Source organism: Musa acuminata, chromosome BXJ1-8 (assembly GCF_036884655.1).
Source record: "Musa acuminata AAA Group cultivar baxijiao chromosome BXJ1-8, Cavendish_Baxijiao_AAA, whole genome shotgun sequence".
NCBI lineage: Eukaryota > Viridiplantae > Streptophyta > Magnoliopsida > Zingiberales > Musaceae > Musa > Musa acuminata.
The window spans coordinates 22,210,316-22,224,919 of record NC_088334.1 but is presented as its reverse complement, the minus strand read 5'-3'; the positions used below and the strand labels follow the sequence as shown (position 1 = coordinate 22,224,919).

At 40.0% G+C, this 14,604-nt stretch overlaps 1 protein-coding gene across 4 annotated transcripts in view; it reads right to left on the bottom strand.

Annotated features, from left to right (window-relative positions):
* LOC135587680 (15-cis-phytoene desaturase, chloroplastic/chromoplastic-like) overlaps nucleotides 1-14,346 on the bottom strand; it is a 38,250-nt gene extending 23,904 nt beyond the window's left edge. The window contains exons 1-5 of one of the 4 annotated variants that reach the window (XM_065079335.1): nucleotides 14,199-14,346; nucleotides 12,904-13,179; nucleotides 12,686-12,818; nucleotides 12,386-12,474; nucleotides 11,401-11,458 (exon numbers count right to left, since the gene is read on the bottom strand). In XM_065079335.1, coding sequence (XP_064935407.1) covers nucleotides 11,401-11,458; nucleotides 12,386-12,474; nucleotides 12,686-12,818; nucleotides 12,904-13,125 — 502 coding nt within the window. In that variant the 5' untranslated portion in view covers nucleotides 13,126-13,179; nucleotides 14,199-14,346. Of the gene's footprint in view, nucleotides 1-11,400; nucleotides 11,459-12,385; nucleotides 12,475-12,685; nucleotides 12,819-12,903; nucleotides 13,180-14,009; nucleotides 14,168-14,198 lie in introns of those variants that run through there. The other 3 variants (XM_065079333.1, XM_065079334.1, XM_065079336.1) reach the window with 3 other exon arrangements.
* Between the last annotated feature and the right edge of the window lie 258 nt (nucleotides 14,347-14,604).

Sequence of the window (14,604 nt, the reverse complement as noted above, 5' to 3'; positions counted from 1 at the left end):
GACCCGATTGGTTAGATCTCGTGCGCGGAGCGATATTTTTGATACCACAAAATCGCGGACGCATCTATGGTGAAAATTACGACTATACATCTTGAAAGGGATGTCATACAATGGTTTGACTAGTTTGAACACACTCATGGAATCCTCTCATGGCGACAATTCAAAGAAGGACTGCTGATCCGCTTCAGACCAATCGATTATGAGAACATTAACAGATAACTAGCAAAGATCCGACAAACCTCCACCATTCAGGAGTACCAAACAAGGTTTGAAAGGTTATCTAATCAAACCCGTGATTAGTCTCAAAAACCGCTATTGGGGACCTTCATTGAGGGTTTGAAGCCGGAGATCCAGGGAGAAGTTAAAGCGCGACAACCGTACACACTTATGGCAGCCATCTCTTTCGCACGACTTCAAGAGGAGCGATTGAACCATGAAGTCTGAAGGACTAGGGTCGCTCCCCGATTAGCAATACTGAAGCCCTCAGCCCGACAACAAAAGAGAGATCTTAACATCACAGATTTGGAGGCATATACTATGGCATCTAAGGAGGCAATCAATGCTAAATTCGAAGCCTTCGAAGCGCGAATGGAAGATAAGATTCGGACTCTCTTTTCCGAACTCAGTTTGGGCCGACCACCAAGCCCGAAGAAATCACATCAAGGGGAGAGCTCTAACCAATCGCACCAAGCCCGAAGAGATGACTTCCAAGAGAGGGGAGGTTCTATGATCGATCCCAACTATCCACGCATGAGGGTAGACTTCCCTAGATGGGAAGAAGGAGACCCGATTGGTTGGATCTCGCGCGCAGAGCGATATTTTCGATACCACAAAACCGCGAACGCATCTATGGTGAAAATTGCGACTACACATCTTGAAAGGGATGCCATACAATGGTTTGACTAGTTTGAACACACTCATGGAATCCTCTCATGGCGACAATTCAAAGAAGGACTGCTGATCCGCTTCGGACCAACCGATTATGAGAACATTAACAGATAACTAGCAAAGATCCGACAAACCTCCACCATTCAGGAGTACCAAACAAGGTTTGAAAGGTTATCTAATCAAACCCGTGATTAGTCTCAAAAACCGCTATTGGGGACCTTCATTGAGGGCTTGAAGCCGGAGATCCAGGGAGAAGTTAAAGCGCGACAACCGTACACACTTATGGCAGCCATCTCTTTCGCACGACTTCAAGAGGAGCGATTGAACCATGAAGCCTGAAGGACTAGGGTCGCTCCCCGATTAGCAATACTGAAGCCCTCAGCCGCCCCCCCCCCCCCCCGTCAACCGAGTCCCTACACCAAAAAGGTTAATAAGAGAAGAGCTTTGGGAGCGATCTGCGAAGGGGTTATGTTGGCACTGTGATGAGCCGTGGAGTCGTGAGCATTGTTGTAGTAAAGGGAGACTTCTTATGATTGAACCAGTAGAAGAAGAGGTAATTGAACATCCAGAAGAGAGCCTTGAACATGAAGAAGAAGATGCGGAAGAAGAGCCACAACCGACCGACGTTACGATACACGCACTAGCTGCCTACTGAAACCCGCAAACGTTGAAAGTTGGAGGCCTTCTCAAACAACAATTAATCACTGTTCTCATCGACACGGGCAACACTAAGAACTGGCCGACCTTAAGGAACATAAAATTGCTACGTGGCTTTCTCGGTTTAATAGGCTACTACCGCAAGTTCGTAAAAAATGATGGAAAGATCAGTGCACCACTTACTTCCTTGCTAAAAAAAGATGCTTTCCAATGGTTGGACAAAGCCACCACCGCCTTTGACAAACTTAAAGCCGCAATGACGACAACGCCCATACTAACACTACTCGACTTAGGCAAGACTTTCGTTATTGAAGCCGATACCTCCGGAGTCGGAATTGGTGTTGTACTAATGCAAGATGGCCGCCCCCTCGCTGATACCAGCAAGGCATTATCTCCTTCCCATCTCAAAATGACTATTTATGACAAGAAGATGCTCGCGATTGTGCATGCGGTGGCCAAATGGAGATCATACTTGATCAGGCGACGCTTTCAAATCAAGATCGACCATAAAAGCCTAAAATATTTCTTGGAGCAAAAGATATCTTCCCCCGAGCAGCAAAAATGGGTAACCAAACTTCTTGGATTTGATTATAAAATTATTTACAAAAAGGGGAAAGAAAACATTGTTGCAAGTGCCATTATTGATCGACGGATCGTGACCCGACGACGACGACCCACTACTGAAGTGCTAATAAAGTAGGCGAACTTACTAGCAGAAGGCGCCACTTGGGAGAACTATGACAAGATGAAGATCAAATTCAAAGAATTCATGGAATCTCAGCCTCGAGTACAAGTCTGATTTGAAGAGGACGGGTATGTTAGGACTCTAGCTAGGAAAGTCCTAATAGAGATACGCATTCATGTAAAACCTACCTAAGCCGACCCCTATTAAATAGGTAAAGAGGTCGGCTAGGGTTATGAGGTTATTTCTTAAAGAAGAATTAGGAGTTGTAAAGGAATAGGAGTCTTGAGTAGGAGTCCTATTAGGAGTTTGTTAGAAGTAGGAGTCTTGAGTAGGAGACCTATTAGGAGTTAGGGTTTAGAAGCCCTATAAATAGCCATGTATTCATCCTCTTTTGTTAAGCAATAGATGAATCTTTTCTGCAGCCTTTGAGCAACAATTTGGAGGAAGGAACCCCTATAGAGTTCCAAGGAGGCCAATCCCCGAAAGAGATCAACCCCAAGCTTAGAATCTGCTAGGGTTCTAACATCATGTTAGCATAAGTGTGTCTGTCCACCGTGAACTAACTCATATGCAGAAATAAATTAGCTTTTAAGATCACCCCTCCCAATCAAGATGAACCATATAGCCAAGAGAAAACATTAACTAGAATAGAATATATTGCCCCACGCATAAGTAAATATTTCATAGGAGCCTTATTAGACCGTACATCTCTCTTGATATATCCAGATAATAGGTAGGAACATAGACCCAAACATTCAAGATCTACAATGATAATTATTAAATTGTTAGCACCACATAAGACATTCCTCCTAGAGTAGCTATTAATACAAACAACAGAAACTCTGTTATAACCATTTCTATACATTCTATGTACTCTACGAATGGAGTACATAAATTATGCATTCAATTTTTGGTAGCATTGTTCCAAAAGAAATAGAACAAAAGATTAGGTAGAACTAGGACAATTATTGTATGAGGTCTACCCAATGCTAAATGAACATCAGAGCTGTAAATGACATTTCTATTGCAATTTCTTGATTACCATATGATGATTTCTTAACTTTCCATACATAGAAACAGATAACTGTATATGACATTTCTTATGACAATGACACCAAAGGGATATTACGTGAATGGAATTATCCTGTGAATTATGCCTGAATGTTGAAATCCTCAAGCTTGAGGTCATCCCTAAAATGTACAGATATTAGCATATGTTGGACCATGAAGGGTGAGCCTTGAATCATTGTATTGTTGCTCCTTTGTGAACTGAGTGACCAAAGTTTGAGTCATGGAACAACCTCTTTACTTGCAAGGCAAGGCTGCATATATTATAATTCTTCTTGGGCTTTGAGGGAATCTTGTGCAATAGACTGCAGTCTCTGAGTACTAGAGTTCACCTGTGTTAGGACTCTAGCTAGGAGAGTCCTAATTGAGAGGGGCATTCATGTAAAACCTACCTAAGCCGACCCCTATTAAAGAGGTGAAGAGACCGGCTAGGGTTAGGAGGTTATTTCTTAGAGAAGAATAGGGAGTTGTAAAGGAATAGGAGCCTTGAGTAGGAGTCCTATTAGGAGTTGGTTAGAAGTAGGAGTCTTGAGTAGGAGTCCTATTAGGAGTTGTTTAGAAGTAGGAGTCTTAAATAAGAGTCCTATTAGGAGTTAGGGTTTAGAAGCCCTATAAATAGTCATGCATTCCACCTCTTTTCATAAGCAATAGATGAATCTTTTCTGCAGCCTTTGAGCAGCAACTTGGAGGGAGGAACCCCTATAGAGTTCCAAGGAGGTCGATCCCCTAAAAAGATCAACCCCAAGTTTAGAATCTGCAAGGGTTCTAACACCTGGTATCAGAGCAGCGTTCTTGGTGTCTCGCTGCCCTTCCACAGCCATCCATCAACCCTCCACAACCGCCCAAAGCAATTCCCACAATTGCTTAAGAGATCGTTGCCAAATTCCGCCGTCATCTCCACCATCACGTATCATCCTTTGATCTCCCCGTGAATTGCAACAGGTTCTGGTTTTCTACCTTACTGCTGCTGCAATTTAGTTATCCTTATTTGAAAATCCCAAAAAAATTATTCCTATATTGCTGCATAAACTTTTCGTCATAAAGTTTTCATCTCTACGACGAAAGTTATATTGCAGAATTCCAACCGTATAGCACCATCTGTTTGATCTTGCTACTGTGTTTTTTTTCTATCCAAATCTCTACGAAATTTTTATGACATCTTTGACATTTCCTAACAGCAGATTTCCTTTGGTTTTGTCAAAAAATTCTCAATATAAACCATTGATATTTTACGTCTAATCTGCTATACTTGAAAATCTGCACTGTAAAATTTCAGCCGCATAGCACTGTTTGTTTGATCTTGATACTACGTTGTTTCTATCCAAATCTCTACGAATTTTTTATGATAGCTTTGACACTTCCTAACAGTAAAATTCCCTTTGGTTTCATCAAAAAAATTCTCAGTATAAACCACTAATCTTTTACGTCCAATCTGCTATACTTAAAAATCTGTGCTGCAGAAAATTTCAGCCGCATATTGTTGCCTTAACCCATCTATTTGTAATCTTTTTTGAATGAAATTTCTTATAAACTTCATAGATCATCTTAGCTTCCATCTAAGATTGATTTATAAAGGAATTCATCTCTAAAAACGATTTTATGTTGCTGTAAATTTTCATCGTAAACCGCTGAAATTTTTCGACGAGAATTTTGCAATTGCAACTTGCACCAATTTCCTTGCTGTTATACTGCCGAAATTTTCTTGATTAAATTAGGCATCCTTACTGTCATATAAACTGTGATTTTGCTATCAATTCCCTCCTCAATTCTCTCAAGTTTTTGGTGGAAATTACGTCGAGAAACCGTTGTTTCTTCGACGACAATTCTACTCTTACAAGACAGCACATACTTGCTGCAACTTCCACTTATTTCTATCAAACCTTTGCTACCATCTACCACAGATCCAAAACTTTCATCTACAGCCCTAAAACTCCACCAAACCACACCCTCAAACTGCATCCAAAATAGCCACAAAACAAGCCTAAACCGTAGCCTACATCCACCGATCTACCAACCCTTTCGACCATCACCGCTCTCAACCAATACATGTCTTTAACCCGACAACAAAAAAGAGATATTAACATCACAGATTTGGCGGCATATACTATGGCATCTGAGGAGGTAATCAATGCTAAATTCGAAGCCTTCAAGGCGCGAATGGAGGATAAGATTCGGACGCTCTTTACCGAACTCAGATTGGGTCGACCACTAAGCCCAAAGAAATCACATCAAGGAGAGAGCTTTGCCCAATCGCACCAAGCCCAAAGATATAACTTCCAAGAGAGGGGAAGCTCTATGACCAACCCCAACTATCCATGCATAAGAGTGGATTTCCCTAGATGGGAAGAAGGAGACCCGATTGGTTGGATCTCGCGCGTGGAGCGATATTTTCGGTACCATAAAACCGTGGATGCATCTATGGTGAAAATTGCAGCTATACATCTTGAAGGGGATGCTATACAATGGTTTGATTGGTTTAAACATACTTATGGAGTCCTTTCATTGTGACAATTCAAAGAAGGACTGCTGATCCGCTTCAGACCAACCGATTACGAGAATATTGACGGACAACTAGCAAAGATCCGACAAACCTCCACCATTCAGGAGTACCAAACCAGGTTTGAAAGGTTATCTAATCAAACTCATGATTGGTCTCAAAAATAGCTATTGAGGACCTTCATTGAGGGCTTGAAGCCAGAGATCCGAGGAGAAGTTAAAGCGCGACAACCGTATACGCTTATGGCAGCCATCTCTTTCGCACGACATCAAGAGGAGCAATTGAATCATGAAGCTCGGAGGACTAGGGTCGCTCCTCAACCAGTAATATTGAAGCCCTCAGCCCCCCCTACTGTCGACCAAGTCCCTACACCAAAGAGGTTAACAAGAGAAGAGCTTCGGGAGCGATATGCGAAGGGGTTATGTTGGCATTGTGACGAGCCGTGGAGCCGTGACCATCGCTGTAGTAAAGGGAGACTTCTTATGATGGAACCAATAGAAGAAGAGGTCATTGAACATCCAGAGGAGAGCCTTAAACATGAAGAAGAAGATGCAGAAGAAGAGCCACAACCGACTGAAGTTACGGTACATGCATTAACCGGCTACTCAAACCCGCAAACGATGAAAGTTGGAGGCCTTCTTAAACAACAACCGATCACTGTTCTCATCGACACGAGCAGCACTAATAACTTCCTAAACAGTAAGGTGAACCTGTTGCTACAGGACCAAGATATAATTGCAGATTTCTTCCTCCTCCCTCTTGATGATCATGAGGCCATACTCAGAATTAAATGGTTGATGACATTAGGTGATATTTCTTGGAATTTTATGCAACTAATTATGAAATTTTACAGTAAGGAGAAACAGGTGATACTGAACGGGAAACGTGGGGGCAACATAACGACGATTTGCACACAACAAATGGAGAAGGTTTTGCATAAAGCATGCAGTAGATTTTTGATACAACTTGAGCAGCAAACTAAGGGAGAGCCAATACAATTTGAAGATCCAAACCTACTTCCTTTGCTTGCTGAATTTTCAGATATATTTGACGAGCCGTACAACCTACCTCTTACCCGTCGGCATGATCATTATATAATGATTCTTTCAGGCAAACCTCTAGCAAATACTCGGCCATATCAATATCTATATCTCCAGAAGGATGAAGTAGAAGGATTGTAAAAGAAATGCTCGAAACAGGAGTTATTCGGCCAAGTTGCAACCTCTATTCTTCACCGGTGCTACTTGTACGCAAGAAGGACGGAACATGGCGAATATGCGTTGATTACCGAGCTCTCAATGGCATAACCATCAAGGACAAATATCTTATTCCAATAGCATATGAATTGCTAGATGAAAGGGAGCACAAATCTTTACAAAGCTGGACCTTTAATCCAGGTATCATCAAATATGAGTGTGCGAAGAAGACATACCAAAAACCACCTTTTGAACACACAACAACCATTACGAATTTTTGCTTTCTTCAACAGAAGGTGGAATATCTTGGGCATATCATATCAGACGAAGGTGTGACAGTGGACCCCTTCAAAATTGAAGCAATGCAAAATTGGCCTACCCCGAGGAACGTAAAATTGCTACATGGCTTTCTGGGTTTAACAGGCTACTACTGCAAGTTCATGAAAAACTATGGCGAGATCAGTGCACCACTTACTTCCTTACTGAAAAAAGATGTCTTCCAATGGTCGGACAGAGCCTCCGCTGCCTTCGACAAGCTTAAGGCAGCCATGACGACGACGCCGATGCTAACACTACCAGATTTTAACCGACCCTTCATTATTGAGGCCGACGCATCTGGAGTTGGAATTGGAGTCATTCTCATGCAAGATGGTCGACCACTCGCATACACTAGCAAGGCATTATCTCCCTCCCATCAAAATAAGTCAACATATGATAAGGAGATGCTCGCCATTGTGCGCGCAGCAACGAGGTGGAGACCCTACTTGATTGGTCGGCGATTTCAAATTAAAACCGACCATAAAAGCCTCAAGTACTTTTTGGAGCGAAAGATACCATGTCCTGAGCAGCAAAAATGGGTAACAAAACTTCTTGGATTTGATTATGAAATAACTTACAAAAAGGGGAAAGAGAATGTTCTTGCAGATGCGCTTTCGCAGCTACCCGAGCAAGTTGAAGTTTCGGCCGTTTCACTTCCCACCAGCGACTTCCTTGAGGATATTAAGATGGAATGGCAGGAAGATTTAGATACTAGTAAGATTATAAAAAAATTGGAGGAAGCACCAAGCCCCATGGCTCATTACAATTGGGACTCAAAAGAATTACACTATAAGGGTACTAAATTGAAAAGGAGTACGGCATATCACCCACAAACCGACGACCAGACGGAAGTTGTAAATAGGTGCTTGGAGACAGCCCAAAGCCACCCACCAAATATGACTACCCAAGGAGAACTTCAGACTCAGCCAAGTGCTATTATTGATCGACGGATCGTGACTCGACGATGACGATCCACTACTGAATTACTAATACAGTGAGCAAACCTACTAACAGAAGATGCCACATGGGAGAACTATGATGACTTGAAGATCAAATTCCCAAAATTCATAAATCGTCAGCCTGAGGACAAGGCCGATTTGAACAAGGCGGGTCTGTTAGGACTCTAGCTAGGAGAGTCCTAATTGAGAGGGACATTCATGTAAAACCTACCTAAGCCGACCCCTATTAAAGAGGTGAAGAGACCGGCTAGGGTTAGGAGGTTATTTCTTAGAGAAGAATAGGGAGTTGTAAAGGAATAGGAGTCTTGAGTATGAGTCCTATTAGGAGTTGGTTAGAAGTAGGAGTCTTAAGTAGGAGTCCTATTAGGAGTTGTTTAGAAGTAGGAGTCTTAAGTAAGAGTCCTATTAGGAGTTAGGGTTTAAAAGCCCTATAAATAGTCATGTATTCCACCTCTTTTCATAAGCAATAGATGAATCTTTTCTACAGCCTTTGAGTAGCAACTTGGAGGGAGGAACCCCTATAGAGTTCCAAGGAGGCCGATCCCCTAAAGATATCAACCCCAAGTTTAGAATCTGCAAGGGTTCTAACAACCTGACTCATGTAAGCCACATTTGGATACCCTTTAATTGGTTTTGAAATGGGTTCAGATAGCAAAATATAAATGGACAGTCATACTGCCTGATAAAGTACAAAACAGACGATACATGTCATTCTGATAGCTGACCAATATGCTGCCAGCCTGTTTCGATGGCACATAAGGAATTGGAGGCGTATCGGCTGGTATGCTTCCCACATTGGGCGATACAATTGAAACTCGATTGTTACCAACCGGTGTTGGTCAGTAACAATCAGGTTTCAATTGTACCAATGTCCTTTCAATCCACACCAATTGCCAATGGTCAAATTGATTGTTGGGGGCTGTTTAGGGCTTATACCATTCAGACTCACTCTTTCTTTTTCACTCTTTCTCACTCATTCTCACTCATTAAACTTGATTAATTTCTCTTATCTGTGATTAGAGAAAATCAACCTCCTGATTTAGAGAAAAGAGCAATCAAACTCAAGGTTGGGTGGAATTTATCTCCAATTTAGCTTCTCTCTATGTTTCCTTTATCGTGTCATGTAATTAGTGTAAAGAATATTGGTAAATCTAGATACATTAGTGACTAATGACTAATTAAGACCTAATTAGATGTATTTGAGAAGACTTAGCTTAGCTTGATTGACCATGTATTGACCTTTTGCATGATTTATGAGCTAATTTTATCATGTACAATGGGAAATTAGAAGTTTTTTAATGCATGTTTATCTAGATAGATTAAGCATGATTAAGGCATAATGAGTGGTAATTAAGGAATTTAAGTTAATTCTAACATGTATTGTAGATAAATAGAGACTTATTATTGCATGATTAAGAGTAATTATCATAATTATTGTGAAATTAGAGTCATTCTCTTACGTTTCAACCCAATTAGGGGTGATTAAGGGAACTTAGGGCTATTTACAGCATTTTTGTTTGTTATTTGATTATGAAATTACTAATCGATTGAGGAATTTTTTATTGTATTTAATGTGATTGAAGGCTAACAAAAGCTAATTAGTGTCTTTTTTTTTTTACTTTTAACCGATTATGGAGTCATTAAGCATAATTTAGTGCTAATCACAGTTTGCTTATTGTTGCTTGATCACGATATTTGTGGTAGATTAAGCTAATTAGAGCTAATTAGGGACTTCTTGGATTTAGACCGAATTATGTAGCTAGAGGTAACTTATTCTATAGACAATTTTTTGTAGTAAAATACCCAATAATCAAGTGATTCAGCATGACCAATGCAATCACCAACAGTGCATTCATTGGGACTACATCAATTGGCATCGAGGAATAACCCATCTGACATAGTATATAGTCGGTGGATTTTATGATGTCGCAAATTGCACTAAGGTTCCTCTAGAGATAAGAATAAAATTTTGAGATGATATGGATAAGAAAAAAGCTAAAACTCTAGGCCTAACAAAAGATGATAAGCATGCTACAGAGGCACTGGTATATAATCAGTATAAGCATGCTAATATCCATGCCTCCTTGGAGTATCTACACATGCACGAGGAGGCAATGAGACTAGGCAGGAGCGTCAGCTTGTGAGGCAGCCAACTAAATCTCTTCCTCAATTAGGCAGAATAGGAAATAAAAAGCAAGGTGGATTATGAGGTTTCATTAGAGGCACTAGTAGAAGGGCAACACTTGATATAGTTGACCTTGATATAATTGACATCGATCAGCATGCTTACCCAGCACAGTAAGCCAAACAAATAAGAATCGATTATGCATATACAAAGGAAAAGAAGAAAGACATTGACAAATTCATTGCAAGGTGATTCAACTTCCACAGGATTCTATTCCTTACAGCCCAAGGTCCATACTACCAAAGCATGATGCATCAATTCAGAAGGCAGGTCCTGGCTTCCAACCTCCTACACCAAAGGAGTTACATGGCACCTATGTAGATACATCCAACATCCAATGTAGATGAGGAGGTGTTAATTGAGGAGGTGGAAAAATTGACAAACTGGATCAAATCATTTCAGAAATCAATGTCACATCATCAAAATGGGTTTACTGTCGATATTCCAGTACGTATGGAAAGAAAGTGAAGTACATACTGTCTACTAGGTTCTGGGATTCCATCCCCATGATTATCACATGGTCAAGTCACTACATGTCATCCTCCAAAAATTTGATATGAAGAAGAGACAGATAGGCTACCTAGTACATCTGTCGCATTCATCAAGGAAAAGATGAAAAAACTTGAAGGCTGATCAATATCTCAAAATCCTTGGTCGTAGGGCGTCCATATAGACCAAGATATTCATAACGCATATATTAGAAAATTTGAATTCATTAAGAATTTGAATTTAATGTATATTTGAAACATATATAATTTGAGAAAGGCACCACTACTGCTTGAGCAGCCAAGCAAATGAAAAAGAGGAAACAGAATGTTGTCTCATATCAATCTCCATATAAATGTTTTGAAAAAAATAGTGAAACATTAATGTAAAGCAGCAAAATGGCAAGTTAATTTGAAACAATAAACATCACTCTTGCAGGTAATGAAAAAAATACCACTTACAGAATATATGGAGGCCTGTCTCATACCAATCTCCATCATTGTCCTTCCAAGCAGCAACCTGCAACAGAGAAGGAATCATAAATTATGTTGTATCCACAGCTGGCTGCCTCAAAAAATCTTTCTTTTAATTTTCTCCATATTTGTGTAAGTGCCAATCATACACATAACCAATCAACAGATTTAACACCAAAAAAGACTGACAAACAAGCAACGTAATATTCCTGTAAACACAAAACAAGACTATGACTACTATCTCAGAAAAAACAACTAGTCACTCTTCAACTACAAAGACATAGAAGGTTTCTATGGGCATTAAAACTTAAATTAATATCTTAATAGAACTCTCAAGGAAAACACATTCAAGTCTTTGATATAAGAACCATCAAATGGACAATCACACATGTAAGCTTGTCAAAGAAATTCTGACATGTCCAGCTTAAAGTAAGGATTGTAATTTCATGACAAAGGGCATATTGATACCCTTTTAGCATGGCAGTGCTATTTGACACACCTCTGTGCCTGCCAGCATTGGCTAAAATTCACTCCATATACATGTTGGCATCTTTAGCAGAGGTTAGTTTAGTGTGTGCATTACCTTTTTTGGCAAGGTACAGTTCTTAATATTTTGCACACAAATAGTACTATGTCACTCTATCTTATGTGCTTTAACAAAATCAACTTAACATTGTGTTGTCAATGTTGCCACATGCTAGCCAACAGAAAACATAAGTTAAAAACCAGGCACATGTTTATGGATCATAGTACAAGTGGAATGGAACACATAACAAAAGTGCACTAGGGTGACACAGTGGAAGAAAACCCAGTCCAACTATTTATTTATACAATGAAACATATCCAACCACACATGAGAGTCTGAACTTAACTTTTCAATTATAATGGAAAATTGGAAAACTTTAGACAACAAAACTTTACTGAAATGAACACACATATCATAGATTCAAAGCCATTTAGAATAGGCATAAACCTTTCCACCCAGGACATCTCTAGCCTCCAAGACTATAGGCTTATGACCTGCATCTGCTAGATATTTTGCCGTAGATAGACCAGCCAGACCTACCAGAAGTTGACAACATACATTAATATTTAATCATGGTTGAGTGATATAAGAGCATTATCCAAATAGCTACAGACTCGTACGTAATTTAATAATGCAAGTGAGAGGAAGAATTCATTTGACCATGCAAAATTAAAAATTGCAATTGGAAGGTTATGATTACTGATATTCTCTGCATTTAGGTATTCTAAAGATATCAGAATGTCATACCTGCACCGGCTATGACAACCTTCAGAGGTTTTCTTGGCCGTGGACCATTGCGGAAGGATGAAGATAACTGGGCAGCTTCTAGAAAACTAACAGTGTTCTCAAGTTCAGGCCTCGGGAAGTCTTTGCAGAAAACCTGTGGTTACAAAACCAACAATCCACTATTTCCCGGTGATAAATCAAGGAGAAGCTTGGCAATACAGAAAAACTAAAGGAGAAACCTGGAGAGGGCTGGCACCATGTCTTGGCTTCTTGTCCTTAAGCAACCAAATTGGAGCCTTCATTTTGAAACCCATGAACTCACTATTCCTGAACGATTCCAGTTTGTTGCTTCCAGAACATTTGTGAAATGAACATTTTTTATCAGGATTTGGATGCCACCAGTATCTTCTCTGAATTGTTCCACTTAACTTCATGGGAGAGACAGATCCGATAATGTTCATGCTGGCCTCTATATTCTTAGCAGGTCTATCTAAAATTGATAATTAAACCTCCATCTGACAAGCATAAAAAAAGAAACAAATCAGAAGCAACAGGATTGTCGGCAACAATTTCCCTGTTTTTTACTGATATATACATCCTGAAATTTATGAAACAAGAATAAAATCATTATAACTTCACAGAAAAGGAAGAAACTTCAACAAAAGATTAACCACATCAACTAAAAGTAAGTTGAAGAGGGAACAACGGGTAGAATGTAAAGAAGAAACATGTCCCAATTTGGTCTCAAAAACAAAATCTAGAAAAAAATAACGAGCACGCTCCAGATTCACAAGTATATCTATTTTAAGATTAAACTTCAAGTTTCAAGCGATCGAATATCCGAAATCAACACCACTGACTAAACTAGAAAATAGAAAGAAAGCTAAGATTGCACACGCCAACCATCAACTGTCCAAAAGTAGGGGAAAAATTAGAGGAAAAGGATCAAGAACAAGCAGAAAAGATGACAAATCAAGAACGACGGCAAAACCTAGAGTCAGCCAACGAGTTTCACAAATTCAACATCAAGAAACCAAGGCAGAAAAGAACGAGAGAAGAGAAGGTCTGAGAGCCGACGAGTTCCAGAAATACAACATCAAGAAAATAGAACGAACGAGCAAAAAAAGCCGGTGGTTGTCACGTATCCAACTTCAAAAAACCAAAGCGAACCCCCGGGGAGGGGGGTCGGCTGCGGTTGGGGGGGGAGCTAATAATAGGTTCTACAAATCCAACATCAACAGAGCGAACTGATGGGTTTCACGAATTCGACTTCAAGAAACCCAAGAAAAAAGGAACGAGTGACAGAGGAAGCTGATGGGTTCCCTAAATCCAGCTAAAGAGTTACCCAATTCCAGGATAAAGAAACCAACGCAACCCAGTACGAACGGGACAGCGAGCCGATGGGATTCACGAACCCAACATCAAGAAATCAAGGTGAACGGGAAGAAGAGAAAGCGCAGGACGTAACGGGCTTCAACAATCCATCATCATCAATAAATAGAACAAATAAAGAGCTGCAAAAGGGAGAGTTCACCTCCGATACGAGATCGAATACGGGTGGGAGGAAGCGGGGGTTAGTCTCAAAGGTTGCAGATGCGAAGGGATAAAATGAGGAAAGCGTTTGTTTTGTTTTATCTTCAGGGGTGTGTTTGCACGGATTCCCCTCAACATATTGATATTTGTGAACCATCAACATATTGCTTATTTACATAATACTCCCAATTAGTATACTACGATATTCTCAAGACATCAAATTGTAATTTAAAATCGACTACTAAGATAGACTCAAAACACCTCTTAATTATATGTGATTATAATCAAGATAGAGAAAACAACGAGAATTATTTGAACTAAGATACAAAAGAAGATGAAGATGAAAACATCAACCATGCATGATGTAAAGCGAGTATGCAAATTTAGTTTTAATTTATAATTCAGTC